Source organism: Macaca nemestrina, chromosome 13, assembly GCF_043159975.1.
Source record: "Macaca nemestrina isolate mMacNem1 chromosome 13, mMacNem.hap1, whole genome shotgun sequence".
Lineage (NCBI taxonomy): Eukaryota > Metazoa > Chordata > Mammalia > Primates > Cercopithecidae > Macaca > Macaca nemestrina.
The window spans coordinates 65,346,113-65,373,992 of record NC_092137.1 but is presented as its reverse complement, the minus strand read 5'-3'; the positions used below and the strand labels follow the sequence as shown (position 1 = coordinate 65,373,992).

General features: G+C 48.7%; 1 protein-coding gene across 5 annotated transcripts; it reads right to left on the bottom strand.

Annotated features, from left to right (window-relative positions):
* Positions 1-195: 195 nt before the first annotated feature.
* LOC105465155 (centrosomal protein 68) lies at positions 196-27,880 on the bottom strand. Of its 5 annotated transcripts, none has more exons than XM_071076822.1 (8): positions 27,745-27,880; positions 14,688-14,841; positions 14,439-14,565; positions 11,257-12,783; positions 9,837-9,959; positions 6,251-6,347; positions 1,445-1,618; positions 196-513 (listed from the first exon to the last, which is right to left on the bottom strand). In XM_071076822.1, the coding sequence occupies exons 2-7, from the start codon at positions 14,732-14,734 to the stop codon at positions 1,449-1,451; spliced, it is 2,091 nt and encodes a 696-aa protein (XP_070932923.1). In that variant the 5' UTR covers positions 14,735-14,841; positions 27,745-27,880; the 3' UTR covers positions 196-513; positions 1,445-1,448. The 5 variants fall into 5 exon arrangements, with proteins under 5 accessions (XP_070932923.1, XP_070932924.1, XP_011711729.2 ...); XM_071076823.1 differs by having other exon boundaries at positions 27,741-27,875; XM_011713427.2 differs by having other exon boundaries at positions 14,439-14,841.

Here is a 27,880-nt window from a genome sequence, read left to right as displayed (position 1 = left end):
ACAAAGGGTTAAAAATCTCTTCTACCTAAATCTTCAAAGAGGGATTGACAAGCTCAAATTTCCTTTTATGAGAAGACCCAAGGTTTCTGGCCAACCATTCACTGTTTTCAGTCTCTTAGGTCCTCTTGCATGCCTGAGAGTATCGAGTATTCGGAAACTCCTACCAGCCCTTGGTAAATGACCTTACCAGGTGGAATAGTTTGAGCTTTATCTGCTCTTTTTTAATGGGATAGAGGGGAAGGCAACACGTCTTATTTTATCAAAAATTGCAAAGCTACACACTCTTTGTGGAGAAGCACCAAAAGGAAAACCTTAGTTTGGAAGGATTCATTGTAAATGAAAATAGTAACTCAGCCCTCCATTCAGGGAGGAGAAAGGCATTTTAAAGCTAGTGTATTGAAGGTTTCCCCCTTGACTTCGGTGTTGAATGGCTCTGGCAAGGACTTCTTGAAGGTTTTTTTCCTCACCAACCAGTGTTTGGCCGGCAGGTTGCATCTCTGCCTGAGAAAATGCCTGAAAGAGAAAAGGCAGCATTTGTTAACAGGCATGTTGTAGAGGAAGAAACAACAACAGCAGTCCCCTGCATTCATTTTAGAATCAAGATGACTTCTCACAGTTGCTCTGCTAAAAAATACAGGGACTCCCTGCTCTTAACATACCTATAGTGCTCACCTAGAAAATCTACGAGTTAAACACCACACACATTTTGTTGTAGGAGAGGATGTTTCAGAGAAAGTACAGTCCAGTTGCGGAATTATGAAAAGCATTGGCAGTAGCAACTCTGGTGGACACACCCACCCGTGCTCTCCTAGCTCCTTTTCTGTCATTCTGTTTGACTTTCTCAAGGGAGCAAAAGAAAGTTGTACTACCTGTTAAGTCTCCAAGGTGTCTTAACCCCTTCATCCCCCTAGCCTTCTTGGAAGGGAGTGGTATGGGAGATATATGGAGACCCTTTGTGCAGGGCAGGGGAGTGGTGGTGCAAAGTTATGAGTAACCCTGGGTTTCTCTGGGCACTTGGTCCTGTCAGAGATGCTTGGAGTACCAAATGAGCTGGGGAGAAGATCCTGCAGAACAGGGGCGGCCAGGTCATGGCCCCATACTGGAAAAGTGTACCTGTGCAGAAATAAAGTAGGTATATAGCTAAGTTTTGCTGCTCTTGTCTTGGGATGGCAGGGTTGACGGTGAAGAAAGTGCCACAGAAATGGCAGCACAGAGGCACCCTCATCCTCAGCAGGCAGCAGGGGTGAACAGTAATGGAACGTACCACAGTGAGCCTACCATTACATAGGAAAACCAGCAACTCCTTTTTTAGTAACATTGGCTTTCTTCTTCCAGTATCTCATTTGTTTCAATAATAGTTCTTGGCTTAACAAGCTTCTAAGTAGTGGCCAACTGTTATAGCAGGGTTGGTGGGCAAATTTTCTTCTTGAGTTCCTCTACTCACCAGGTTAAACCCCTTCACATGGGTGCTCCATTGCCGCCATGCGCTTTTCGTCAGGGATAAGGGTGCAGCCAGCAAGCGTGTCCACAGAGGCCAAGATAGAGTCATACAGGCGATCTGCGTGGCTCTCCAGCTCACCAGACTGCTTTGCGATCCTCCCAAGGACATCCTCTAAAACTAACAATGAGGTTCAAAGAAATTAAACTAGAAACAAAACCCACGCAAGTGTTGTCCTTAGCATTTTCAAAAGAACATACAGGGTATAGTATTTTGCACAAAGTAGGACCTGGCAGTAGTTTCTGAATGGCCTTTTTAAAGGCCTATAACAAGGATTCCTACAACATAATTCCTACAAAAAGGATTCTCCAGGGACTTCTGTTGCACTGGAGAACCTATGTTGTTAACTTCTGATTAAAGCTGAGAAAAGAATTCACTGACTTCACTTTGAAATTGCATAATTTACAGAGGGGCACAGAGACATGGTTCTCTGATGGCTGGTATTACCTGACTTTAGAGGTAAGACAGGTGTCTCTATAAGGGCACATCCAGATCCTGTTGGGCATAAGGCTTAAATGAAATAAAGCGACATGCCAAGGTTCAGATGCTTACCCCTGCTACCAGGTCTATCAGTTTCTATTGGCTGGGAGGAATGTTACTTCACGTGGGTGGTCTGGTAATAGATTTGGGAGTGCTTGAGACCCCTTTTTTGTAGGGCCCCAGTGAACAGACTGAAAAAGAAAATGACCTGGCCAGGCGTGGTGGCTCATGCCTGTAATCCCAACACTTTGGGAGGCCAAGGTGGGTGGATCGCCTGAGGTCGGGAGTTTGAGACCAGCCTGACCAACATAGAAAAAACCCCGTCTCTCCTAAAAATACAAAATTAGCCAGGCGTGGTGGCGCATGCCTGTAATCCCAGCTACTCGGGAGGCTGAGTCAGGAGAATCGCTTGAACCCAGGAGGCAGAGGTTGCAGTGAGCCAAGATTGTGCCATTGTACTCCAGCCTGGGCAACAAGGGTGAAACTCTGTCTCAAAAACAAAACAAAACAAAACAAAAAAATGACCTGAGAGCAGGCTAAGGAAGATTCATTCCCACAGTGTCAGAATTGTTCATGTGAGGAAGGGATGGGCTAGGGTCAGAGTGTATCACACACAGCAGGCTTTTTTCTCTTTTCAAAAATTTATTTTTGTTAAGCACAAAGGCTGTCGTAGTTTCCTGCGCCTTTATCAGCTGTGCTAATACTCTCCCTAGTTTCCTGCCACAGCTGTAACATCTGTCAGTAGAGGAAAGGAAAGGGGAAGCTGCCTATCTGCAGACAATGCTGACTGGACGGGTGGAAGGAGAAGGAACACAGGCTGGCTGTATCAAGATCTTTGCCTAGTGAAGCCACATCGATGCGGTGTCATCAGGGCAAAGTGCTGTCCACAAAAAGAGTTGGCGAAGTGTGGCAGAGGACTGCAGTCAGAGCGCACGGTAAAGCTTGGCTGTAAGGGTGGCTGGGCTGGGTTCTTCCCCTCTTTTTTTTTTTTTTTTTGTTTTTTTTTTTGAGACGGAATCTCACTCTGTCACCCAGGCTGGAGTGCAGTGGCGCGATCTTGGCTCACTACAACCTCCGTCTCCCAGGTTCAAGCGATTCTCTTGCCTCATTTCCTGAGTAGTTGGAATTACTGGCATCCACCACCACGTCTGGCTAATTTTTGTATTTTTAGTAGAGACGGGGTTTTGTCATGTTGGCCAGCCTGGTCTCGAACTCCTGACCTCAGGTGATCCACCCACCTTGGCCTCCCAAAGTGCTGGGATTACAGGCATGAGCCACCGCAGCTGGCTAACCCCTCCAGTCTCATGAGACCTTTGCCCAGTCTTCTTGTGCGATGTCACAGAAACCTCTATTGGTTCAGGGACCTTTGTTTTTTAACTTTTATTTATTTATTTATTTTGAGATGGAGTCTTACTCTTGTCACCCAGGCTGGAATACAGTGACATGATCTCAGCTCACTGCAACCTCTGCTTCCCGGGTTTAAGCGATTCTCCTGCCTCAGCCTCCTGAGTAGCTGGGATTACAGGTGCCCGTCACCATGCCTGGCTAATTTTTGTACTTTTAGTAGAGATGGGGTTTCGCCATGTTGGCCAGGCTGGTCTCAAACTCCTGACCTCAGGTGATCTGCCCACTTTGGCCTCCCAAAGTGTTGAGATTACAGGGGTGAGCCACCGCGCACGGATGCTTTTGAACTTTTATTTAGACTGTTAGAATGTTTGGTTGGGGCCAAATAAAAGAAGTTGGGAAGGACTGGAATAAACATGTTTGTCTGCTGGCTCTGTGGACTTTGACAGCGTGCTCCTGGTGGAAGAAAAGTTTTGCACCCGCTGGAGAGAGACACGGAAGTCTCAAGGGGGAAAGAGCCACATTCCGGATTATTTCAAGCAGATGGATGGGGAAGGGCTATGTGTCAATCTGAAAGAGTCTGGATACATATCTGAAAACCAAAGAAAACCCCAAAGCCCGTAAAAAAACCTCTAGATCTCTTTGAGAGAAGAGCAAAGTGGGACTAAGCACAGAAAAGTATTATTAAATGGATTTTAAAGTGAAGGTCAAAAAACCTGAAGCTTTTAAGAGGCCTACATTTTTTTTTTTTTTTTTTTTTGAAAAGGAGTTTAGCTCGTTGCCCAGGCTGGAGTGCAGCGGCGCAATCTCGGCTTACTGTAACCTCCACCTCCCGGGTTCAAGCGATTCACCTTCCTCGGCCTCCCAAGTAACTGGGATTACAGACATGTGCCACCACCCTGGCTAATTTTGTATTTTTAGTAGAGACGGGGTTTCTCCATGTTGGTCAGGCTGGTCTTGAACTCCCGATCTCAGGTGATCCGCCCACCTCAGCCTCCCAAAGTGCTGGGATTAGAGGTGTGAGCCACCACGCCCGGTCTAGAGGCCTACTTTTACACGTGGCCTTCGTGAAGAGAGGAGATGCTCAGGCCTCTGCACCTCCAGACGCTGGGAAGCTGCAGAAAGCCAGTGCCCAGGGGCTCTGCCAGGCTGCCACTTCTTCTGTGGCCTGAGGCAAATCTACAACTCTGTCCACCTCACAGGGCTGCGATTAAATGGAGAACACTGATGTGCCAACTGCTTCAGTAAAATGCTGGTGTAAATTTACATGCAGCAAAGGAGCCTTGCACATGGAATTTCTGCCCCCCAAAAAATCTAAGAACCCTAGTGAAAATGCCAGAAGACCCAAAATAAAGGCCTTAAAAGGGCAGGGGATTGCAAAGAGCTCACATAATTCACATTAGAGAATCAATTACCTGCTGAAAACCGTTCAGTGGTCCCTGTCCACTGATGCCTGTTAACTCTAGAGATTTTTCTTCCCAGGGTACACTTAGCAATGTGTAGAAACATTTTGGGTCTTCACAACTGTGGGGGAAATGGATTTACTGGTATCTAGTGGGGCCGGGGTGCTGCTAAACATCCTGCAATGCATAAGACAACCCCCCACAAAATCACGCGGCCAATATGGCAAAAGCACCAAGACTGAGAAATCCTGCTGTATATGCTTCTCCATGGTAGGTACCTGCCCACCATGCTGGTCAGGAAAGCGCCTCCTCACTGCCTCTCAAGTCCGTGGGACCTGCCCAGCTTTGCTTCTGCAGTTGGATTCCAGTATAAATCCCATCTCACTCAAAAAACATAAAATGAGGCATAATATAGGCAGGCTCTGTCAGCATTTGATTTACACTCTTGCAGGAAATTAGGGGCTGCCATCAGATCAAGGCTTTACCCTACCATTCTCTTAGCTCATCCTCCCTATCACATCCCCATCCCCCATGCCCTCGTCCTGTAAAGACAATAAGAACTGTATATCCTTGGCACCAGCATGCTTAGATATATGCCTGAGGTCTGTGATTTTCACTTTCCTAAATGGGGAACCCATCCTACAAAATGGGCCGGGTGCAGTGGCTCACACCTGTAATCCCAGCACTTTAAGAAGCTGAGGGAGGCGAATCACCTGAGATCGGGAGTGCGAGCCCAGCCTGACCAACATGGAGAAACCCCGTCTCTACTAAAAATACAAAATTAGCCGGGCGTGGTGGCGCATGCCTATAATTCCAGCTACTCAGGAGGCTGAGGCAGGAGAATCACTTGAATCCGGGAGGCGGAGGTTGCCATGAGCCAAGATGGCACCAGTGCACTCCAGCCTGTGAAACGAGAGCGAAACTCCATCTCAAAAGCAAAACAAAACAAAACAAAAAAAGCTTGGTTTACACACTACTGCCACCCTGTCCCCTCTCATCAGTTCTTTATTCAGTCTGTTCCCTGAGGACAGACTGACTGTCCTCAGATACTTTTGAGCAATACAATCCTTTTCTGAAACAAACATTTCCCCAAAGTAGGACACAAAGCAGATAGTCAGAGAGGAATTCAACCTGGGCTAGGTAAGGTGGGGAACCGGAGGGATACCCACTGAATACCCTGGCCACAAACTAAGGGCTGGTGGATTAAAACTAGGATTCCTACCCAGACTACCACCAGAAAAATACAAAAAGAGAAGCAAAAGACAGCGTCATTCTTGCAGGCTCAATACCTAATTTCTAATTAGTTTGGTTTTATGACCATGACTGCCTCTAAGCAGGTGTGCAGGGGCAGTGATGGGCAGCGACGCGTGGAGCTGGCAGACGGTGGGGCATGGGGCATCTCAGGCAGTTGGGTGTGGGCAGGGGCTCTTGCGGTACCGGCTCCTTACCAGGGATAGTGCGGTCCCTCGGCCTGCTGCTGACAAGGATTAAGCTCTGGCTAAATCCAAAACCTTAAGCATCTCACCTGGGGTGTTCTCCAGCAGGCACTGAAGAAGAATCTCCCCCTTCTGTAAGACACTCTCCGTCAGAGACTGATGTTCATCGATATCTTTCTTAAATTGCTTAAGGCGTACCAGAAGAAGAAAAGGAAGAAGCATCGTTACTATTGTTTTGTAAAAGTTATTTGAAAAGCACAGCATGCAGGGTAGCCTTATTCCCCTCTAATGTGGAAGAGTCACCCCACTAGGTCTGCAGAATTCCCCAAGTAACAGTGCAACAGTTTAACTTCAGCTTCTTTGAACCCAGGTAAATAGAGTCAGTAGTTTTTCCTGTTTAGTTTGACTTCAGAAGCATCTTCCCTGACAGAGGCTGGCTCACAGCTTGGAGTTAGGGTCTTCTTCCAACGCCCTCACCTCATGGGGTTCTCTTTTAATTCAGGGCTATGGGAGTCTCAGAATTTATTTCATTCTAATGGACCACAAGAGATCTGCCATTAAACTGACTGCAGAGAGCCACTGCCTCTACCTCTGGTCCTCCCTCCATGTTCTCGCTCTATGCACACCACAAGGGTAACTACCTCAACATCTGGGAAGCTGTGAGTTTCCCAAGCAACTCATTTGATTTCCCCTCTTGGCTACCAAGCTGGTGTTCTTGATGTTCCTTTAGCAGTTAAGAAGTGTAAAGTTGGCCAGGTGCAGTGACTCACACCTGTAATCCCAGCACTCTGGGAGGCCAAGGCGGGCGGATCACCTGAGGTCGGGAGTTCAAGACCACCCTGACCAACATAGAGAAACCTCGTCTCTACTAAAAATACAAAAATTAGCCGGGTGTGGTGGTGCATGCCTATAATCCCAGCTACTCGGGAGGCTGAGGCAGGAGAATCGCTTGAACCTGGAGGTTGCGGTGAGCCGAGATCATGCCATTGCACTCCAGCCTGGGCAATAAGGGAGAGACTCTGTCTCAAAAAAAAAAAAAAGAGAAAAAAAAAAGTAAAGTCAAATCCATGACCACCTTTAGTACAGGGTGTAGAACCTGCTGACTGATTTTTATAAATTTTTAAATTTTTAACAGAAATAGAGACAGGGTCTCACTATTTTGCCCAGGCTGGTCTCAAACCCCTGAACTCAAGCAATCCACCTGCCTCAGTCTCCCAAAGTACTGGGATTACAGGTATGAGCCACCGGGCCCAGCCAGAACTTGGCGTTTTACCATTTTGAAGTGATAGTTTTACCCTTGGATTTACTATTTTACTGTCTTTAGTTTTCCTTTACCCTGATACCTATACTTATTATTTTATTCTCTGCTAGTGTGGTTTATGTGCTGCTGCAACCCCCGTGTTAAGACGAAATACAAGTATATGAGAAAATGAGTCACAGTTAAAATATGTGAACACACACACACACACATACACACACACACGCTCACTTATACTAGGTCTTAATCCAAGCAGGAGTCAAGGTAGCACATACCTACGCATGAGCCATGCACAATTCTGTGCGGGGAAGGGGCTGGCAATACAGTCCCCCTTTGTGACAGCTGTATGGGTGACACAAGAGGCCTATGCCTCACTGACCTGCAGGAGTGACTCCCAGCTCAAATCTCAGCTCTACCTACAAAGCAAGCTGGTTGTTTCTGTCTAGCTTGGAAGCTGAGGGACAGAAGGCTGGGAAGAGGGATAAGATGGAGGGATGGAATTATTCTGTTTGCCCCTGCTCTGACAAGCCAGGAAAGGCCACTAACCTAGGTCTACCAAGGCAGCTTCCTCTCCCTGTAGTGGTACTGGTCCTGGGCCCTGCACAGCTGTGTGCATGCATGTGGAGTCTGCACGTGGAGTCTGACTCCCCTGGAGCCAGCCTTTCTCTCCTTCCTCAAGCTCACTCCACCCTAGTGGGAATGCTATTTCCTGCAGTGTGGAGAGGAACTCATTGTGGAGTTCCTCAAAGTGAGGAACTCAAAGCAACCTCTCCACACTGCAGGAAACAGTATTCCCACCAGGGTGGAGCAGCTGGCCCACCCTGCCCAGGTCAAGCCAGGCTCCTCCCTAAACTTTAGTTGGCCCGAAGCTGGAAAACAAACCCGCTCCCTCCCTCTAGCTGGAGTACGGTCCCAGGAAGGCCCAGAGTCAGCTCAGCCCTGGCCCATGCACATGTAAATCACGCCCTCTGCTGCTGAAGATATGGTCAGGTTATAAGGTTGTAGGAATTCAAAGAATTGTTTTAGAAAACTCCTTCCAGACTAGCCTCAGGCTCAGACCATGGATATCCCTCTGCTGCTTCATGAAGAGATTAGAAAGGTGCAGCCAACCACATATGCTAGAAGGCAGGATGTTCAGCCAAGGTTAACGTTAGATTTAGGGATGACAACTATATAATTTATCCTCCAATTCAGGACACTTCTGAGACTGAAAGGGCACCTATTATTATGCCAGAACAACAGGCACAAACTGGGATGCAGTCATCCTAAATCTAGGACCAAGTTAACAAAAATCCACATTAGTATTTTCAAAATAACAAAATCTTAATGATAAAGAAACAAGAAAACTAAAACCAAACCCAAATACATACACACACACAAACTGAAGTCAGAGTTTTTGTTTGTTTTTTGAGACGGTCTCAGTCTGTGGCCCAAGCTGCAGTGCAGTGGTGTGGCCTTGGCTCACTGCAGCCTCTGCCTGCCGGGTTCCAGTCATCCTCCTGCTAGTGCATGCCACCACACTCGGCTAATTTTTATATATATATATATTTTTTTTTTTTTTTGTAGAGATGAGGTCTCGCTATATTGCCCAGGCTGGTCTGGAACTCCTGGGCTCAAGTGATCCTCCAGCCTCAGCATCCCAAAGTGCTGGGATTAACAGTGTAAGCCAAGGTGCCTGGCCTAGATTTCTGTTTAAATACCATCAAAATGCCCTATTGTAGATTCTGGAGTCAGTACAATTTCAGCTCAGATCTTTAAATAGCGGTGCAGTCCAATAGGACTTTATGTGATGATGGAAGTATTCTATATCTGCACTGTTTAACGTGGTAGCCACTGGACAAATGTGACGGTTGAGCACACAGAATGTGGCTAGTGCAAATAAAAAAATCGGAGTCTTTAACTTCAATAGCCACACATAACTAGAGGCGTCATAATAGTGCAAGTCTGTCCTTATAATCCCTGAGACATTTGGAAAATTATATTGCAAATCACCCTAAAGTATTTTTGTTTTTACTTTTAATTAAGAAAAAACTTTTTTTGAGATGGGGGGGGCGGGTCTTGCTATGTTGCTCAGGCTTTACTTGAACTCCTGGGCCCAAGCAATCTTCCTGCCTCAGCTTCCAGAGTAGCTGGGATAAGAGACTTGTCCCACTGCACCTGCCAGCCCAATACCTAAAGCATTTTTGATTTGAGATAAATATATTGTATCTTCAAGCTCTATTTGGCCTGGGAAATAATTCATGTATTTTACAAAGCGTTCCGCTTTAAGAATGTGAAGCTCTAATTAGATTTCAGGTATAATAGTCAACTGAGCTATAACATACGAGACATTGGTTATTTGAGATTTTACTTTGTAATCGAGTAATTTAGTCACCACTCTTGTGAGGGAATAAGCCAGAGCCAGGACCGTATATTACCCGGTAAAGTTGCAGAGAAGACTTGAGACTTGTAAGATTGGACCTGGCTGCAGTCCCGTGGTCAGTAACATCTGCAACATTATACAGCCAGCGGATCAGCTCTTCCAGTTGACAGCAAAATGTCTGCAGAGACAAATAAAAGGACATATGGTGTTACTGATCGAACAGCCATTCATGTTATCAAAAGGCTAAAAATATCAGGAGGACTTGGAGACAGACTGCACCTTTAGTCTCCTCTCTTCTCCTTGCTCACCTGTCCCCACTCCACGACTCTAGACCTCCCTCTGCCAGAGCAATGAAAACCACAGCCTGGTGTGACACCAAAAATGACAGGATGAGAAAACCCAGCCTTGCAGGTGGGAATGGAGCAGCCCAGAAAAGGTGTGCCTGCCATGGAAACCAATTATTGGATCAGCACCATTACTAACTAGAATCAGCATCTTGGAGCCAGATACGTCCATGTTTCTCTGGAAAAGTGAATGCAAAATAAATGACTAAAATCATGACTAACCTGAAGCTATACCCAAGAACAACTTCACCTCATGGCATCTCAATCTTTTATCGGTAAAGAACGGTCCATGATAACATGTCCTACCTACCTCACAAAATAATCACGTCACCTCCCTGGAAGGTGAAAGTCCTTCTCAAGCGCTAGGACATGTTCCTGGACAGGCACATTCCCGAACCTTCAACACGGGTCTGGGAATGCACCAAAGCCCTCAACATGAATTATTTAATGCACACAACATCCCAAGAAGCCAGGGCTCCACATTTTACAAACAAGCAAACTCAGAGAGACTGAGCCGACACTCCAAAGACAGCCGTGCCATGTTTCAAATTCAGATGCCTGACACCGATAACCCTGTTCCACGCAGTGTTCCTTATACCTCCAGATATTAAGATAGTTGGTCCACAAAAGACGGTCCAGTGGCCACAAAGTCTAGAAAACAGTACATCCAATGCCCCTAACTTTGCACTTACACCACTTTGGCAAATGAAGCTCTGAGAAGTCCTGCAGTCAAGAAAGCCACTTACCTTTGTTTAGCCCGGTGTTTCCTAAAGGCCCCTATGCACGGAACCCTTTTTGTTCAGAATACCTCTGAGTTACGAAGTAGCCAAGGGTAGTAAGAGCTCAGCCTCTACAAACAGTCTACCTGGGTCTGATTCCTGGCTCAAGCCCTTGCTAATTGTTAAGTGGGCAGGTTACCTAACCTCTCTCTGCTCTTTTCTCCAAAAGGTAAAATGAGAACAGTGCTTACCTGGTAAAAGTTGTGAGGACTGAATAAGATAAGGTACAGCACAATGCCTGGCACATAAAAAGTGCCTGGTCAACATGAACATGTTTTATTATGATGTTAGTGGATTGGGGGAAGAGACAAGACACCTGTACACAAAGCCTCCTAATGTTGAGTGTCGTTACCTTCACACATTGCACCAGTGATTCTTTTCCCTGTTCTCCTCCTTTCCTGGGAAGCTGCCCTTCAGCATCTAGGTCTGAGAATGGCCACCGCTCCAATCTAGCTGGCAAGGAGGGGCGTGTTTTCAGCAGTCCAGAGGAGACCCCGAGGGCCTGGCTGCTCCCCAGACTGCCTTCCCCTGCAGAGTCCTGGGCACGGACGAAGGAGCGCAGGAAACAGGGGTTCTGGCCCTCAGGATCCCCAGATCCTCGGAGGGCAGCTCCAGGAGGCAGCTGGCTTTGGCTGGAGCTTGAAGGGAGGGAAGCTGGCCCATCACTGTCTGACACTTCCAGGGGGCTCTGCCCTTTAATATCCCCAGTGGGCAGGGTAACCAAGGTAGAAATGGATCCTAGATACGAAACCAGGCTAGAAACCTGTGTCAGCCGAGCGGGCAGGGCAAGATACTCGTCGTCACTTTCCACTTCCTCTTCTGATTTCCACCTAGACTCTGCGCAGGTAGGGCGCCGGGCACTCTGGCTGGTCCTCTTCTCCCTCTCTGGACTGGGCAAGGGCCACCCTCTGTCCTGTGTCCTTAGCTGAGGAGAGCCCATATCAAGGTGCTTGCCTGCAGCCAGCCGGTCCTTCGCGCCCCTCAGGGCTGGCTCTCTGCGCTCCCAAGGAGCATCCCTACTGCCTGGGGCTCTGGGGGTAGATGCAAGTTGGCTCCAAGATGCCAAGCCCATGCCACCCTGTTTCTGGGGTACTCCAGAGGGCCACTGCTTAAGGCTTGGCTCTCTGGGCCCAGAAAATGGAAGGGCAGTGGCCTCCACTGTTGGGCAGTTGGGGGAGACATTAGTAGGTGATTTGAGGGTGCTTGCCGGAGAGACAGAGAAGCTATCCAGGTCTACCCCCGAGTCCTGCGGGACAGGGTCGGCCGGCACACGGCTATCAAGGTGCTTTGGAAGCTGAGGCCTGGGCCTCAGTGGGTAAGTATAGTCAAGCAGATCTTCATACTCTTTATTTGGGTTCCAGAGAGGGGAGTGGCGGTCGGGTGATGGAGGCAGGGAATCTGGCAGCACACAGGCCCAATATTCAGCCTGGAAGGACAGGCGTCTCCTGCCTAGCCCAGAAGCATCACCCCCAGAGAACACAGGCTGTGGTGACCACTGGGGCCGAGGTCCTAGCCCCACCACAGAGGAGGGTTCCTGGGGGACGACCAGCTCCAGGGAGGAGGAGACCTTGGCCAGAGGACCACCACGAGGCTCCGCCTTCTCTTGGTGACCCTGGAGACTGCTGCCTATGGAGGAAGCAGAGATGCTGCAGACGGAAGGCTGAGGAGCTGCGGAACCTGGACTCAGCACGGTCTTCCACTGCGACAGGCAAGAGAGACCTGAGCTGTGAGGCTGCTGGCTGAGGTCCAGTGCCTGGGGCAAATCCACTAGGGATGGATCATCTTCGGTATCAGCATCATGTCCTGAGCAAACAGTTGTTCTGGGAAGGCTCAAAGTCTGAGGGAGCTCCTCGGAGGCAGAAAGCTTGGTCTTCTCTACCTGCAATGATCAAAGGGACAAAAAGCACTTGGGTGAAAATCAAACCCAATTTCTTTCTTAGATGACAACCCAGGAGTTTCCTTGCGGGTCTAGACAGTATTTAGGAAAGATCTTAAAATGAAAAGTCTGCTGCCTGAGGCAAGAACCAGGCAGTGTGCACGGCCAGCAGGCGCACTGAGACCCTGCCTGCCTGGGAAGCAAGGTGACCTGACTCCCATCTCCAGTCCCCTCCAAGGTTCTTCCTCCGCCGGTATCCAGGGTGTGAGCGAGCAGAACTCGGACAGCTCTGTCATGCTGAAGCTGGAATACAGTCCCGTACCTCTGAGAAGCATCTCCTGGCAGACGAAACCCTCAGTCATTCTGTCGCTAACAGGACACGTCCAAACCCAGGAGGTCGCCCCAGGCCCCATCCTGCTCAGTTCACAAGCCAGTGGTAACTGAACACTAGCAGAATGACTGGTTCATCTCTGCTTCTTCACTGGATTTTTATCTGCTTGATGAAGAACTCAACCCCGAGGGAAGCAGGACAGCACAGCGTTGCTCCAAACATGGGTTTTGGAGCTAGACAAACCTGAGGCCAGCCCCTGACTTTGCCACCTTCCAAATGTGTGACTTCGAGCCTCACTCTCCTCCCCTCATGGCACCAGCTCCTCAGAAGGTAAGGATTAAATACACCCATGTGTGCAAAGCACATGATAAGAGCTTAACAAACAACAGGAATTCTAATAATATGCACCAGACTCATCCTCGTGAAAGGCCATTTCTGTGTCTGTTTATTATTCGCTTCCTGCCTCACTGAATCTCTGACTCACAGGTGCCAGAGCCTCCCACCGCCCCTTGCTCCCAGGCAGGTGGGGCCCAGCCTCTGTTCTCTCCCAGTCCCTCTCAGAACCTCCTCACAGGATGCAGCTCCACAAGGGGACCGTGCAGCAGCCAAGGCTACAATGACACCGAGAAGATCAAAGCCATTCCCAGGAAAGGCCTTGGCAAGCAGAACAGAAAAGAATGTAAGAGCTGGGCAGAACAGATCATTCAGGTCACCTCCCAATGATGCTGAGGGCCTAAAAGATCTGGTGATTTGCCTGCAGTCACAGAACCTGTAGGATTCCCTGCCCCATGTGACTCCCACTAGGAGAAGCTGCCTGGCAGTCAGAGAAGCCCAAAGAATTCTCCTTCACCAGGGACAGTGCTGCCTACTACAGGGCTCCAAGGTTCTGACATGTCCTTTGGGTCTGAAGAGGATTTAGTTCAGAGGCCCCAGGAACCCAAAGCCCTGGACACACCTTTCCCAAGTCTCTTCAGGGTACCCCTAAAGCCTTTAGATCACCAAGTCAGAAACAGTACAGGGCTCCCCTTGCCAGAATTCCCCTGGCCTACACCTCTGGGCCACAGCCTCTTGGCCATACAATCCCTGGTCCTCAAAAAGTCACCAGTCACTCTTGAGGAACAGGAGATACCGTGGACAGTCCCCCCCGGCTGGTCCTGAGGCCCAGCTCTCCAGCTGAACCCACAAAACAGAAATCATCATACTCAGGCCCCTCTAATTCCTCACCCTGCACAGTGGCCAGGAAAGGATGCGAGATGGTGAGGAAATCCTAGAACAAACTCCCAAAGGACAGCAACGGGTCCACCTACAGTCTTGCCTTAGTACCTACCTGGCTTTCCCCAGAGAGCAGAAGGTCTCCAGACCCCATGGTGGTAGGAGGCAGGCCACCGAGTGCAGGCTCAGACCTCTCAGCTACGGGTTCTCTGCTGGCATCACTGGCCTGTGGCTGGTGGGCTCTAGAGAGGCCGCCAGGGTCAGTCCCAATCCAGCAAGCAGGGGCAGGTATCCCTTCTGCCCCCCATACAGGGGAGATGAGCCCTCCCTCAGCGTCCAGGTGTGGGGGCTGTTCCCCACTCACAGGCCCTGGGGGGTCCAGTTCCCGCTCCCCGCAGTTCCCTCTCCCATAAGACTGGGCCTTTGTGTCTTCAGATGCTTCCGCTTCTGCCTTTTCTTCACCCAGGGCCATTGAGACTCCCTACCTAGGTCAGGGTTCTGCTGAAGACTTCAGCTTCCTACAAAACAGGGGAGGGGAGAGAAAAATATAAATCTTCTGCATCTGTGTTCAGGAAGCCTTGTTTTTTAACAATTAAGGCAAACATATTTTTGGCCAAAGGAAAAAGGATACAAATGATGACTACTTCCTCAGAGGAGCACTGAGTTCCGGCTTTTCCCTGGCCCCAGACCTTTCCAAAGGGGACACAGAAGCACACCATTTTCCCCTCTGCTTTCATAGTGGATGGTGCCATCCCCACCAGCAGACACCCAGGAGGGTCAACACAGGTCCAAAGTCCAATCAAGGCTGGGGTCCTGCCTAAGTCACCTTTTTGCCCTTTTAGCCCAACCCCACTGGAAAAGAGTCCTGGTGGGACCCTTCCTGTGCACAGGCCCACAGTGGTTCTGTTGTCCTAACAGTCCCCTCAGCAAGCAACTCAAGCCTGGCTCTGACTGTTCTATCCTAGAGAACAGCAAGTCAGGCCATGCCCAGGCCTCAGCTGGGCACTGGAAGAATGCCCCCCAAGATGCTTGGCTCTGCCTGGCAGAGGAGGCAGGACCCTCTTTTTTCTTTTTTTTGAGACAGGGTCTTACTCTGTTACCCAGGCTAGAGTGCAGTGGTGTGATCTCAGCTCACTGCAGCCTCGACCTCCCCGGGCTCAGATGATCCTCCCACCTCAGCCTCCTGAGTAGCTGGGACTAAAGGCACAGGTCACCACGCCTGGCTAATTTTTGCATTTTTTGTAGAGACGGGGTTTCACCATGTTGCCCAGGCTACAACCCTCTCAAAGCACAGAAACCACATCCAGGCTGTGGAACAGGTAAGGGCTTCTTGTTCCAAGGATGGCCAGTGACCAAAGAGAAAGATCAGCAACTCTCCTCAGGCTGGCCTGGGTTATGCTGCACCTGATGACGGAGGGAAGCTGTGGAAAGCTGGTGGCTAACAGTGGTAGGGTAAGTGTAACACGGCATGTATGCACATGAGAGTGAGAGCCAGGTGGCAGGCAAGTAGGCAAGGGAGCATAGGCAGAGCACTCAGGGAAGGATGATGATTTGGGAGCTGAATCTGCAAACAGGACCATTCCAATACAAAGAGGTTCAGGAACAACAGAGGGACACCACCCTCAGCCTAAGCATGCCAGCAAGAGCTGGTGCTGGGAGCCCTGGCGGGATGGGGCAGGGGGCCAAAAGGCCAACAGGAGGAAGACTAACGCTGGGAGGACATGGAAGGGGAGGTGACGGAACCGTGAATGCCCAGGATGTCGGCAGCTACCTGGAGTGCACTGGGTCAATCTCAAAGCTTAAGTGTGGGCAGAAATGGCCTTGTTTCCTCAGACAGGAAGCAAAGAGATGGTAAGAGGAGATGCTGGTGGACAGCCTGCAAAGGCGGGAGTGGCTGTGGCTGCAGGCTCATCCTACTTAGCTCGCACACTGGGAAATACCACCTAGATGGGCACTGCACACACTGAGGCCTCATCGCACTGGGATCCAAGAGGCCCCTTCCCTACCCTGCCTGATGGAGAATGCCAGGCTCCAGCCTGATTCAGAGGTGACCATGGAGGAGAGCATGCCCTTCGCATGGACTCTCGTCTAATTCCCACAACCACCAGGTGGGGCAGGAACTAATCAGAAAAACAATTATTTTTGAGTGGTAATATACAGCTCAAATGTAAAATGCACAATAGATATAAGTCTCTCTCCGCCCTCGTCCCCCATTCCTTTGCTAAAATGAGCCAGGGCAGGCAGAGCATCTATGACAGTGCCTGGCATGGTATGGACACTAAGTGTTGGCTATTGTCATTAGTGTCATGGGGAGGCATCAACAGAATCAGTGTAACAGGCCACCTTACAAGGAAGGACAAAGGAGCCAAACAGGAGAAAAAGCAGCACATTTTAAAATATAAATCAAACAAAATATTTACTACTAGATACTCCCACAAAAACAGGGAACCAGCCTCACTAGTTTTGTGTATGACTCTTGTTTCCTGATGCAAATACTATTTCATCCTTCCCTCCCTTTTTTTTTTTTTCCTGGAGACTGAGTCTTGCTCTGTCACCCAGGCTAGAGTTCAGTGGCGTGATCTTGGCTCACTGCAACCTCCACCTCCCGGATTCAAGCGATTCTCCTACCTCAGCCTCCCGGTAGCTGGGACTACAGGCGTGTGCCACCATGCCTGGCTAATTTTTTTGTATTTTTAGCAGAGACAGGGTTTCACCATGTTAGCCAGGCTGGTCTTGAACTTCTGACCTCAGGATATCCACCCACCTCCCAAAGTGCTGGGATTACAGGCATGAACCACTGCACCAGGCTTATCCTTCCCTCACTTTTTTAAAATATAAAAGTAGCAAACTGTATGGGTCATACTATTCAGAACGTTGCTTTTCTTTTCTCTACAAAAAACGTCTAGGGGATCATTCCTAAGCAATACAGCAGGTCCTTCAGTAACATCACTTGGTCCAATATCTTTTTTTTGAGACCTCGAGTCTCGCTCTGTCTCCCAGGCTGGTGTGCAGTGGTGCAATCTCGGCTCACTGCAACCTCTGCCTCCTGGGTTCAAGCAATTCTCTTGCCTCAGCCTCCCGAGTAGCTGGGATTACAGGCGCCCGCCACCACACCTGGCTAATTTTTCTATTTTTAGTAGAGATGGGGTTTCACCATCTTGGCCAGGCTGGTCTTGAACTTCTGACCTTGTGATCCACCCGCCTCAGCCTCCCAAAGTGCTGGGATTACAGGCATGAGCCACACTGCCCAGTCGGTCCAATGTCTTCTCATTATATCACTGATGAGAAGAAACCCTGATTCCTGGCTGAGGTCATTGTCTGTATGGAGTGTACACATTCTCCCCATGTCTGCTTGGATGATATCCAGTTTATCTGGATACTCAGGTTTCCTTCCACATCCCAAAAATATATACTTAGGTGAATGGGGCTGACTACATGGTCCTGGTCTGAGTTGGTGGTATATGAGTGAGTGCGCCCTGCCATGGGATGACGTCCTGCCCATGACTGGTTCCCTCCTTACACCCTCAGCTGCTGGGACAGGCTCCAGCCACCTGCGACCTTGAACCCATTTGAGTAAGCAGGTAAATCATAACCTTGTTTTTTTTTTTTTTTTAAAGATGAAGTCTCGGTTTGTCACCCAGGCTGAAGTGCAGTGGCGCGATCTTGGCTCACTGCAACCTCTGTCCCCTGGCTTCAAGCCATTCTCCTGCCTCAGCCTTCTGAGTAGCTGGGACTACAGACACTCACCACCATGCCTGACTAATTTTTGTATTTTTAGTAGAGATGGGGTTTCACCATGATGGCCAGGCTGATCTGGAACTCCTGACCTCAAATGATCCGCCCTAGTTGGCCTCCCAAAGTGCAGGGATTACAGGCATGAGCCACCACGCCTGGCTCATCTTACTTGTTTTTATTCATCTTTCATAAATGTATGTACAGCTCACATTTATTTCAATATTTAATTTAGAAGTGCTTTACAGTTTATTTAGAAGTTTGATGATGCTTTCATAACCAGAAATATGCCATAGGAGCTTAACTCTTATTTATATCAATTAGACTATGGTAAAATTGGTTTCTTCATATGTCCTTTCAAGTGACAGAGTCACGGTTTCCAAAAACCTACTGATGACATCAAGTGAGGACTTATTGTACACAGAGAGCTTCCTCTTTCCTTTTCATTACTGCCCAGTGCTATATTCTGGTGCAAGGATGCACTAGTTTATTTCACCAATCCCTTATTAGTGGACATCTGGGTTATTTCTAGTCCTTTTTGCTAGTCCAAACAATGCTATGATGAGTCACTATGCACACACATACGTGCTGGCACATCCTTAGCACAAATTGCAGAAGTAGAGCTGCTGAGGCGAGGGGTGCCCACGGGCATGCTTTTGGCACACACTGCCGAGTGGCCCTCTGCTGAGTGGTATCACTCTACACTCCACCAGCACATGTGAGGGCCAGTTCCCACGGGAGCCAGGGTCTTTAATCCTCATGTCACAGATGGGGAAATGAAGGATCTGAGCAAGACAAGTCCAGGACTGCCCAACTCCAGAGCCCAAGCTGTTTATGAACCAAGTGGGGAATAAGTGATCAAACAGTTAAGCCACAAAGCAGAAGAGGGAGAAGACTGGTGGAGGGACAATGAGAAGAGTGACAAGTCTTGCTGCGACAGAGATCTTATGGAGCCACATCCTCACCTGGTGGCTCTTTAAGAAACTGCACATGAAGATGTTTACAGGCAAGGTGTGTTTTCACAACTAGGGGAACACGCTGAGCCCTTGAGCTGGAAAAAACAGAGTGAAGGCCGGGTATAGCCCATAATTCCCAAATGCTACTTCTTGCTCCATTTCTAAAAACTCTCAATGGCCAGAGATCCCCACACCCCTCACTAAAGGGTGCGGTCTTGAGACAGGGTGCTGGAATAAGATGATGGTGGGGCAAAGGAGGGGTGCAAACAAATTATCCCTTTGTTTTGATGATGTAGTTTTTATTTATCTTGTCTGGACCTCATTATTCAAAAAAAAGGAGGTATCTATTTATCCTGGAGAGATGGGGAGTGGTGAGCTATTACAAACTATTCATTTGACATCCCTAAGTAACTTACAAGGATACACACAAACCTAAACTAGGTTAGTGGTGTGGCCAAAGCCCCTTCAGCAACCAGGTAAGAAGGTCTGAAATTCAATGATGCTCATGGAAATGGTGCGTCTATAACGACGGAATGAAGGTAGTTACTCTCTCGGACTGGATAAATAGTCCCTTCCTAATTTTATTAATCTGCCTGACAAATCATGCTTTTCCCCCTGTACTATACAAGTTTATTATGAGAACCAAGACAGACACGTGTGAAAAAAAATGAAAACTAATCTATAATGCATTCAAAACTGTCTATGAAATGTTACCAAAATGCAACGAAAGGGAGAAATCAGTTGGGATAAATATAATCGGGGAAAACTTCCTGAATTAATGACTGAAGACAAACCACTTTTAAAACAGCAATCATGCTGAAGAAAACACTGGCCCAGGCTATGATAAACGCACAAGTTTTGGATTCCTAGGACTCAACTCTGTCTGCATCTGCCAGGTGGCCATCCGTTAACACTGCAAGGTCTGGTCTTCATTTCCATAGATTAAAGATTTTACATATCATTACTTCTAACCCTCTGAGGTAGGGATGGAGGGGACAGATTCGGTTTGGAACTCTTTTTTTTTTTTTTTTTGAGACGGAGTCTCGCTCTGTCGCCCAGGCTGGAGTGCAGTGGCCGGATCTCAGCTCACTGCAAGCTCCGCCTCCCGGGTTTACGCCATTCTCCTGCCTCAGCCTCCCGAGTAGCTGGGACTACAGGCGCCCGCCACCTCGCCTGGCTAGTTTTTTTTTTGTATTTTTTAGTAGAGACGGGGTTTCACCATGTTAGCCAAGATGGTCTCGATCTTCTGACCTCATGATCCGCCTGTCTCGGCCTCCCAAAGTGCTGGGATTACAGGCTTGAGCCACCGCGCCCGGCCCGGTTTGGAACTTTTAATAAGAGACAGCTTATCCTTCTCAGACTGGTGAACAGCACTTGTTGTGTTGGACCCACAATGTCTCCCAGGTCATCAGCTTTAAACAATCTCCTAATGTGGGGCCTCCTGTTCTCGGATCACACATTTTACAGTGTTCTGGAGGCTAGTAGCTCCATGATGGGGCACAGGCCCCAGTCTCCTCCCAAATGAAGAAAGTGCCAGGAGGTTGGACTGAATGACAGGAGGCATCAGAGCACAATGAACTCAACCCTCTCCTCTGAGAAAGGTCTGTACACACCAGAACTGCCTTGTCCTTTGTCCAAACCAAGAGACAAGGCACATAAGCTTCAGGATATTCTAGGGACCATCTGGACTTCGCTATTAAAACTCTAGTTTCCAGAACCTGAAGAGGCTGTATGATCCACCAGATATAATTAGGAGTGATGTAGGCTTGGCTTACTCTCACCCTACAGTAAAAATACGCCCACAAATCATGCATGTGGTAACACAAACTCTAAGCCTGGACATCTGACCCTTCTTGGTATATGCTGCATCACCCTAGGACACTCCTGTCACAGCTGCCGGGCTTCCTCCCACTCACTTCTGTCCAGGATGGAGAGAGGAGGACTGGGAACTGTGGGAGGGGCGAGGCTCTGCTCTTGCTCTTGACTAAACCCCTCAAACAGATGAATGATCAACTAGAGAGCAAGCCTTTGAACAAAAAAAGACCTCCCGCAGGACCTTTTTTTTTTTTTTTTTTTTGAGCTAGAGTCTCGCTCTGTCGCCCAGGCTGTAGTGCAGTGGCACAATTGCAGCTTACTGCAACCTCTGCTTCCCAGGTTCAAGGGATTCTCGTGCCTCAGCCTCCTGAATCGCTGGGATTACAGGCATGCACCACCATGCCTGGCTCATTTTTTGTATCTTTAGTACGGACAGGGTTTCGACATGTTGCCAGGGCTCGTCTCGAACTCCTGAGCTCAGGCAATCCACCCGCCTAGGCCTCCCAAGGTGCTGGGTTCACAGATATGAGCCACCATGCCTGGCCTCTTTTTTTTTTTTTTGTAGATGGACTCTCACTCTGTCGCCTAGGCTGGAGTGCAGCAGTGAGACCTTGGCTCACTGCAACCTCTGCCTCGTGGGTTCAAGCAATTCTCCTGGCTTAGCCTCCCAAGCAGCTGGGACTACAGGCACATGCCACCATGCCCTGCTAATTTTTCTATTTTTAGTAGATACGGGGTTTCACCATGTTGGCCAGGCTAGTCTTGAACTCCTCACCTCAAATGACCCGCCGGCCTTGGCCTCCCACAGTGTTGGGATTACAGGCGGGAGCTACCACGCATGGCCAGAACTCTTTTAAGTCGTGAGCTCCTTTTAGAACAATCTAATTATACCAACTTTGCCCTGGGAGCTCTGTCCTGGCAAGGGCTTGTCTCTGTACCTGAGCGCACAGTCACCTGTGCCAGCTACAGAGGCCAGGTGTTGTCAGACTGAGCAAGCCCTATGAGTTCAGGGTCAAAACCTCGACACTTGTTTTCACAGGAGGCCACAGGTATAATTGATAATTGCTATGAACACACAGTGGCAGAACCTGCCCACAGAACTAGACAAAGAGGCTATCCATGCTGCTCTTTCTCCAATAACATGAAACTGTCCACAAGGAAACAGAAGGCAGGACCCAGCAGAGGTTGCTGGAAGAACTCCAGGGGAACTAGATTTATGGAATAAAGGAGCTTAAAGGCAGAGGCCAAGTGGCGTGGGAGGCAGCAGAAAAGGAGGTAAAGACACGTAGCGGAAGCCAACAAAGGGGCCAGTCACAAGAGGTGACTGAGGCCTGCTTCAGGGTGGTGTGGGTGCCAGAAAAACTGTGGCTGGAGGTCTGAGACTGGGAGGCCAGCAGCAAAGAGCAACTGCCATTTCCACCTGCTCCTGCCCTGCCGAGAAGTCCCCCTGGAGCCCCACAGTCCCCCATACCAGCCTTGTCTTCCACTGTGAGGTAGGTCACTCTGAGCACTTTGTACCCCTTCTCTGCAGATAAAACCAAAGTAAAGTGAAAATGAAGAAAAGACTCAAAGCTACAGAGGGTAAACTGTGTGTGCTGTGGCTTGGCCATGGGCCAAGGCCATCCCCAGGATCCTCAGGCACCACGAGCCCGTTCTTTTCTTCCCAGGGCTGCTTCTGGAAGTTTTGCTTAGAGTCAAAAGAACAGAAGGAGTCTCCCAAGGGCCTAGGAGGAGCCAGTGGGTCCCTCTAGATCAATGTGGTAGGGAGGGATGTGGGCCAGGCTGCTTGGCTGTCTGTTCCCTCACCTTCTCACTCACTTATCTGTTGGCTGACTGACCAGGGCCACCAGACAGCCTCCCAGCAAGGCCAGTCTTCTCACTTACAGGGCAAAGTCTTCAGATGGCTTTTTTTTTTTTTTTTTTAAATTTGCGATGGAGTCTTGCTTTGTTGCCCAGGCTAGAGTGCAGTGGCACTATCTCACTGGACCCTCTACCTCCTAGGTTCAAGCAATTCTCCTGCCTCAGTCTCCTGAGTAGTTGGGATTACAGGCACCCACCACCACGCCTGGCTAATTTTTGTATTTTTAGTAGAGACAGGGTTTCACCATGTTGGCCAGGCTGGTCTCGAACTCCTGACCTCATGTGATCCTCCTTCCTCGGCCTCCCAAAATGTTGGGATTACAGGCGTGAGCCACTGCGCCCAGCCTAGATAGCCTTTAAAGAAATGTAAGTCACATCTACAAGGAGCTTGACTGAGTCCCAGTTACTCCTCCCCTCAACTCCAAGTTCTCTGGCCTCCTCAGCAGTCAGCAGAGTGTCTGTGTGTAACAAAGCTCAATGTACAAGGATGCCGAGGTTTGAATATGTCAATCAACTGCACCTTTTTTCCCACCAAAGAGCAAAGCAGAAAAACACCTTCCTTATAAGAAAAATCACTGTCAGAAGAGGCTGTACCTGGACCACATGGGTGCATTTCCACAGACCACTGCTTTAACTATACTGACAGTTTTTATTTTTCCATTTATTATTTTTGTAAGAGACAAGGCCTCGCTATGCTGCCCAGGCTGGTCTCAAACTCCTGAACTCAAGCCATCCTCCCTCCTTGACCTCCCAAAGTGCTGGGATAACAGGCATGGGCCACGGTGCCCGGTCTTGACACTTTTTTTGTGAGGTCATCAGGCTACATGTATGAAGACTGAGAAGAATCTTACCGATTCTCTCAAGAGATACTATTTAGAATGCCACTCACTGTACCATAGCATTCTCTTTGGAGAACCCATGGGAGAATTCTCTGGCCTCAATAACAAAAACAGCTGTCTCCACTCAGCAGACATTTTCACTTTGTAAGTACTGGCAAAACTGATAAAAAAAAATTTCCCTCTGCTTTGGCTGCTACAAAGCTCAGGGCCAAATACACAATCTCACTTGAGTAAAATGCATAGGACAGAGAGGTACTTGCCTTTTTGTGCTAATCTCTCCCTTGACTTTCTCCTATTTTTTTTTTTTTTTCACTCCATGTGCCTCAATTGCTTTTATTAAAAATCTTGTTATATCAAAGTATCTTGGAACAATTCCTCGAATAGTTTTTTTTTGAACAAGATAGAGAAATTGTTAAAACAAAAAATAGAAAAAAGCTCCTAAGGCCGGGCGCGGTGGCTCAAGCCTGTAATCCCAGCGCTTTGGGAGGCCGAGACGGGCGGATCACGAGGTCAGGAGATCGAGACCATCCTGGCTAACACCGTGAAACCCCGTCTCTACTAAAAATACAAAAAACTAGCTGGGCGAGGTGGCGGGCGCCTGTAGTCCCAGCTACTCCGGAGGCTGAGGCAGGAGAATGGCGTAAACCCGGGAGGCGGAGCTTGCAGTGAGCTGAGATCTGGCCACTGCACTCCAGCCCGGGCTACAGAGCAAGACTCCGTCTCAAAAAAAAAAAAAAAAAAAAAAAAAAAAAAAAAAAAGAAAAAAGCTTCTAAAGCCAAGATTTTATTCCAATACCATAAGAAAATAAAACCCATTTACCCAATACTTCTACAAAGCAAATGTAGATACTCGGGTTAGTACTTCACTATAAAAGTGTGATCCAGCACCAGCAGCATCTGCATTACCTCAGAGCTTGTAGGGAATGCAGATTCTCAGGTCCTACCCCAGAACCTTGGAATGAGAACCTGCAGTTTAGCAGTATCTCCAGATAACTTGGTAAGCACAATGTTTCAGAAGCACTGGGTTGGTAAGTAAGGCTGTTTCAGCACCCTGAAAAGGAACAACTAAAATAGCTTTAAAACCATTCCTTGGGTGCCTATATGCCAGTTACACACAAGAAAATTTACGGTCCTTGTCTTCAAGGCCTCTGCAAAAGGACATTAGAAAAGGCTTACACCTTGTGGCAGGTTTTTAATGGCTAATTATAGAATACCACAGCTGGAAGGGAGTCCTCAGAAATAATAATATTCCCTAGAAAGAATTTGAGATTCACGGTGGCTATGTTAAAAACAGAATCACAGATCTGAAATTCTCTTGTGCCAGTTACAGGTGAGAAGGGGAAAGGTATTTGTTCTGGAAACTGGAAATAATTTAAGATAAACTGGTATGCCAAGGGAGCTTACAGCTACAAGGAAATGTGCAACTTAACCTGTTTCCTGTAACCAGAAAGTGGTACAGGAAAACCTGGAAGTGACGCAGTGTCCCCCAAGGGTTGTATCTGACACCTCTAGCTGGCAGACAGGTCTAAAGCCAACAGGAACACTTCTTGGGCTTTTCACAATGTTTGTGAACAACATTAAAGACAGTAGTTTCTTCATGAGAACAAATTTAAGTTATAAGGAGAGTCCACCTCCATAAGCTCTGCTTCTATCTGGATGGATCAACCATGTAAAGATTTTCTGTCAGCCATACGAGGCCCCAATCTATTTGGCTCCTCTGATTTTACATGACCATTTCAGGTACCAGACCCCATTAAGAGTGTATCAGGTACAACTGTAACTCTTGGCCAAACTGCTATTTGGCACCGAATCAATCTTTAGCTGGTGGTGAGACTCCAGACACATAAACAAATAATATTCTATGGAATACTTTCACTGTGGAAAGAGAATCAGCAAAGGCTAAAGAGATGTTTAAAAATCAGCCATCAGGCTGGGCACGGTGGCTCATGCCTGTAATTCCAGCACTTTGGGCGGCTGAGGTGGGCGGATCACCTGAGGTCAGGGGTTCAAGACCAGGCTGGTCAACATGGCGAAACCCTGTCTCTACAAAAAATACAAAAATTAGCGGGACATGGTGGTGGGCGCCTGTAACCCCAGCTACTTGGCAGGCTGAGGCAGGAGAACTGCTCGAACTCGGGAGGAGGAGGTTGCAGTGAGCTGAGATTGTGCCACCGCACTCCAGCCTGGCCAAGAAGAGTGAAACTCCCTCTCAAAAAAAGAAAAAAATCCGCCATCAGATAACGGGCCAGGCACCGTGGCTCATGCCTGTAATCGCTTGAGCCCAGGAGTTCAAACCAGCCTGGGCAACATAGAGAGACATCATCTCTACAACAAAATAGAAAATTAGCTGGGCGTGGTGATGTGCACCTGTGATCCCAGCTACTTGGGAGGCTGAGGTGAGAGGGACTCTTGACTCCAGGAGGCTGAGGTCACAGTGAGTTGAGATCATGACACTGCACTCCAGCCTGGGTGATGGAGTCAGACCCTGTCTCAAAAAAAGGGATCGGATAAGGACCAAAAAGCAGAGAGATCCTGAAAGGTCAAGTACTATACAGATATTTCATATTAGTGAGTGTATTCAAGTATCCATTTATTTTTCTCCTAACAACTGCTAACAGCTAACAGCTACAGATCATTTTCTTTGTGCCAGGAACTATGGTAGGCACTTTACATTAATATCTTATTTAATCCTCATAACCCATCACATAGGTACTATTACTATTCCCATTTTCAGGATGAGGAAACCAAGACACAGAGAAGTTAAATAACTTAATGACATGCCTGTAATCCCAGCACTCTGGGAGGCAGAGGCAGGAGGATTGCTTGAGCCTAGGAGTTTAAGACCAGCCTGGACAACATGGCAAGAACCCCATCACCATTAAAACAAACAAACAAACAAACTTAATCAGAGTTAGTAACATGGCAGAGCTAAAGTCTGTTTGACTTAGAAAGCCTGAGCTTAGCTGCCTTCCTAACCTGTAAGAATAACTGGCTCAAGAAGTTAAATAAATATTTCTGTTGTGTCACCTTTGGGCTACCATGCTGACTTTGTTTCCTTTTGGCTTCCTTCCATCATTGAGTGCCTTTTATGTTCCAAGCATTGTGCTAGGGGCTGGGGAAACCGCAATACAGTGTGATGTGTAAAAATAGAGGTCGGAGAAGGTAGCCCTGAACAGGGAGGAGTTATCAGTCGCAGGGTGAGTAAGTGCCTTCGAAAGCTTTGCAAAAGAGCTTAAACTGAATTCCTTGTTTTTTGTTGTTGTTGTTGTTTTGTTTTCTAAGTGGGCCAGAATTGACTCAACAGAGGGTGGGAAAGGGGAATGGAGTGAACAAAGTAAAAAGTGGTGACTTCTAGATCTTTCAACTAAACCCAAAGCAAACTGACCCAACACCCTTTGTCACGCACTTTAACACAACATTCTCCATACCCTAGATCTGAGGACTGTTAGATTATTTACAAATGCTACCTCCCTTCGTGGTCCTGATGAATTCCCAGTGAGGTCCAATCTGCCCTGGCAGGTTTCCGCTCATTTTTGTTACAAACAATACACTAAACCCAAACTACTAATCATCAAGGGCTGGAAAAGGTTTTGGACATTCGTCCCCAGGCTGCTGAGAACTGTTCTAGTGATGACAGTTAGAAAGGGTAGCTCTCCGAGGCAAAAAAAAAAAGAGACATCTAGATTTTTTCGCTCCGCATCTGGGCGCTGCAGCATCCACGGTGATAAGAAGACATCACTGGTCTCCATCTTTCGAGAGGGAAAGGCCCGCGCTGCACTAGTCCCGACTGGGTAGCTGGGTAAACAGCCCACGCTCGGCAGAGGCCTGAGGGAAAGTGACCTCCCCAGGGGCCCAGGCCGACCAGCAGCGCAGCTGCTCCGCCACCAGATGCGCGGACTCGCGCGCTCCCTCGCCGCGCCCGGGCACTCCCAAGCCCAGCCGCCCGCCTCGGCCCCGACCCCTCGGCCGCCACAACACACGCCGTTCCTCCCGCAAAATGGAGGCGAAGGCACGAGGCGCCCCCGCCCCCAGGGAGCCTTTGTGCCCTTGCCGGCGGGGACGCAAGGCCAGACGGCCCGCACCGCAAGGGCCCCGCAGGCACCGAAGGGAAGGGGCGGAGGGGGCCGGGCTGCGCGCGCGGATCTAGCCCCGGCCACCGCCCCCAGTGCCGCGGGCACCCCGGACACAAGCACCAGAGCGCGGGACGCTGCCTACCTACCGCACCGCGAACGCTTCGCACGTCCGGAACGGCCTCAGCAGCCCCATGCGGTGGCCCCAAGCTGGGGGCCCTGACTGCAACCGCGGCCCTCCAACCGCAGCCCGAAACGCGAAGGGCGGGACCGAGCGCCAACCAC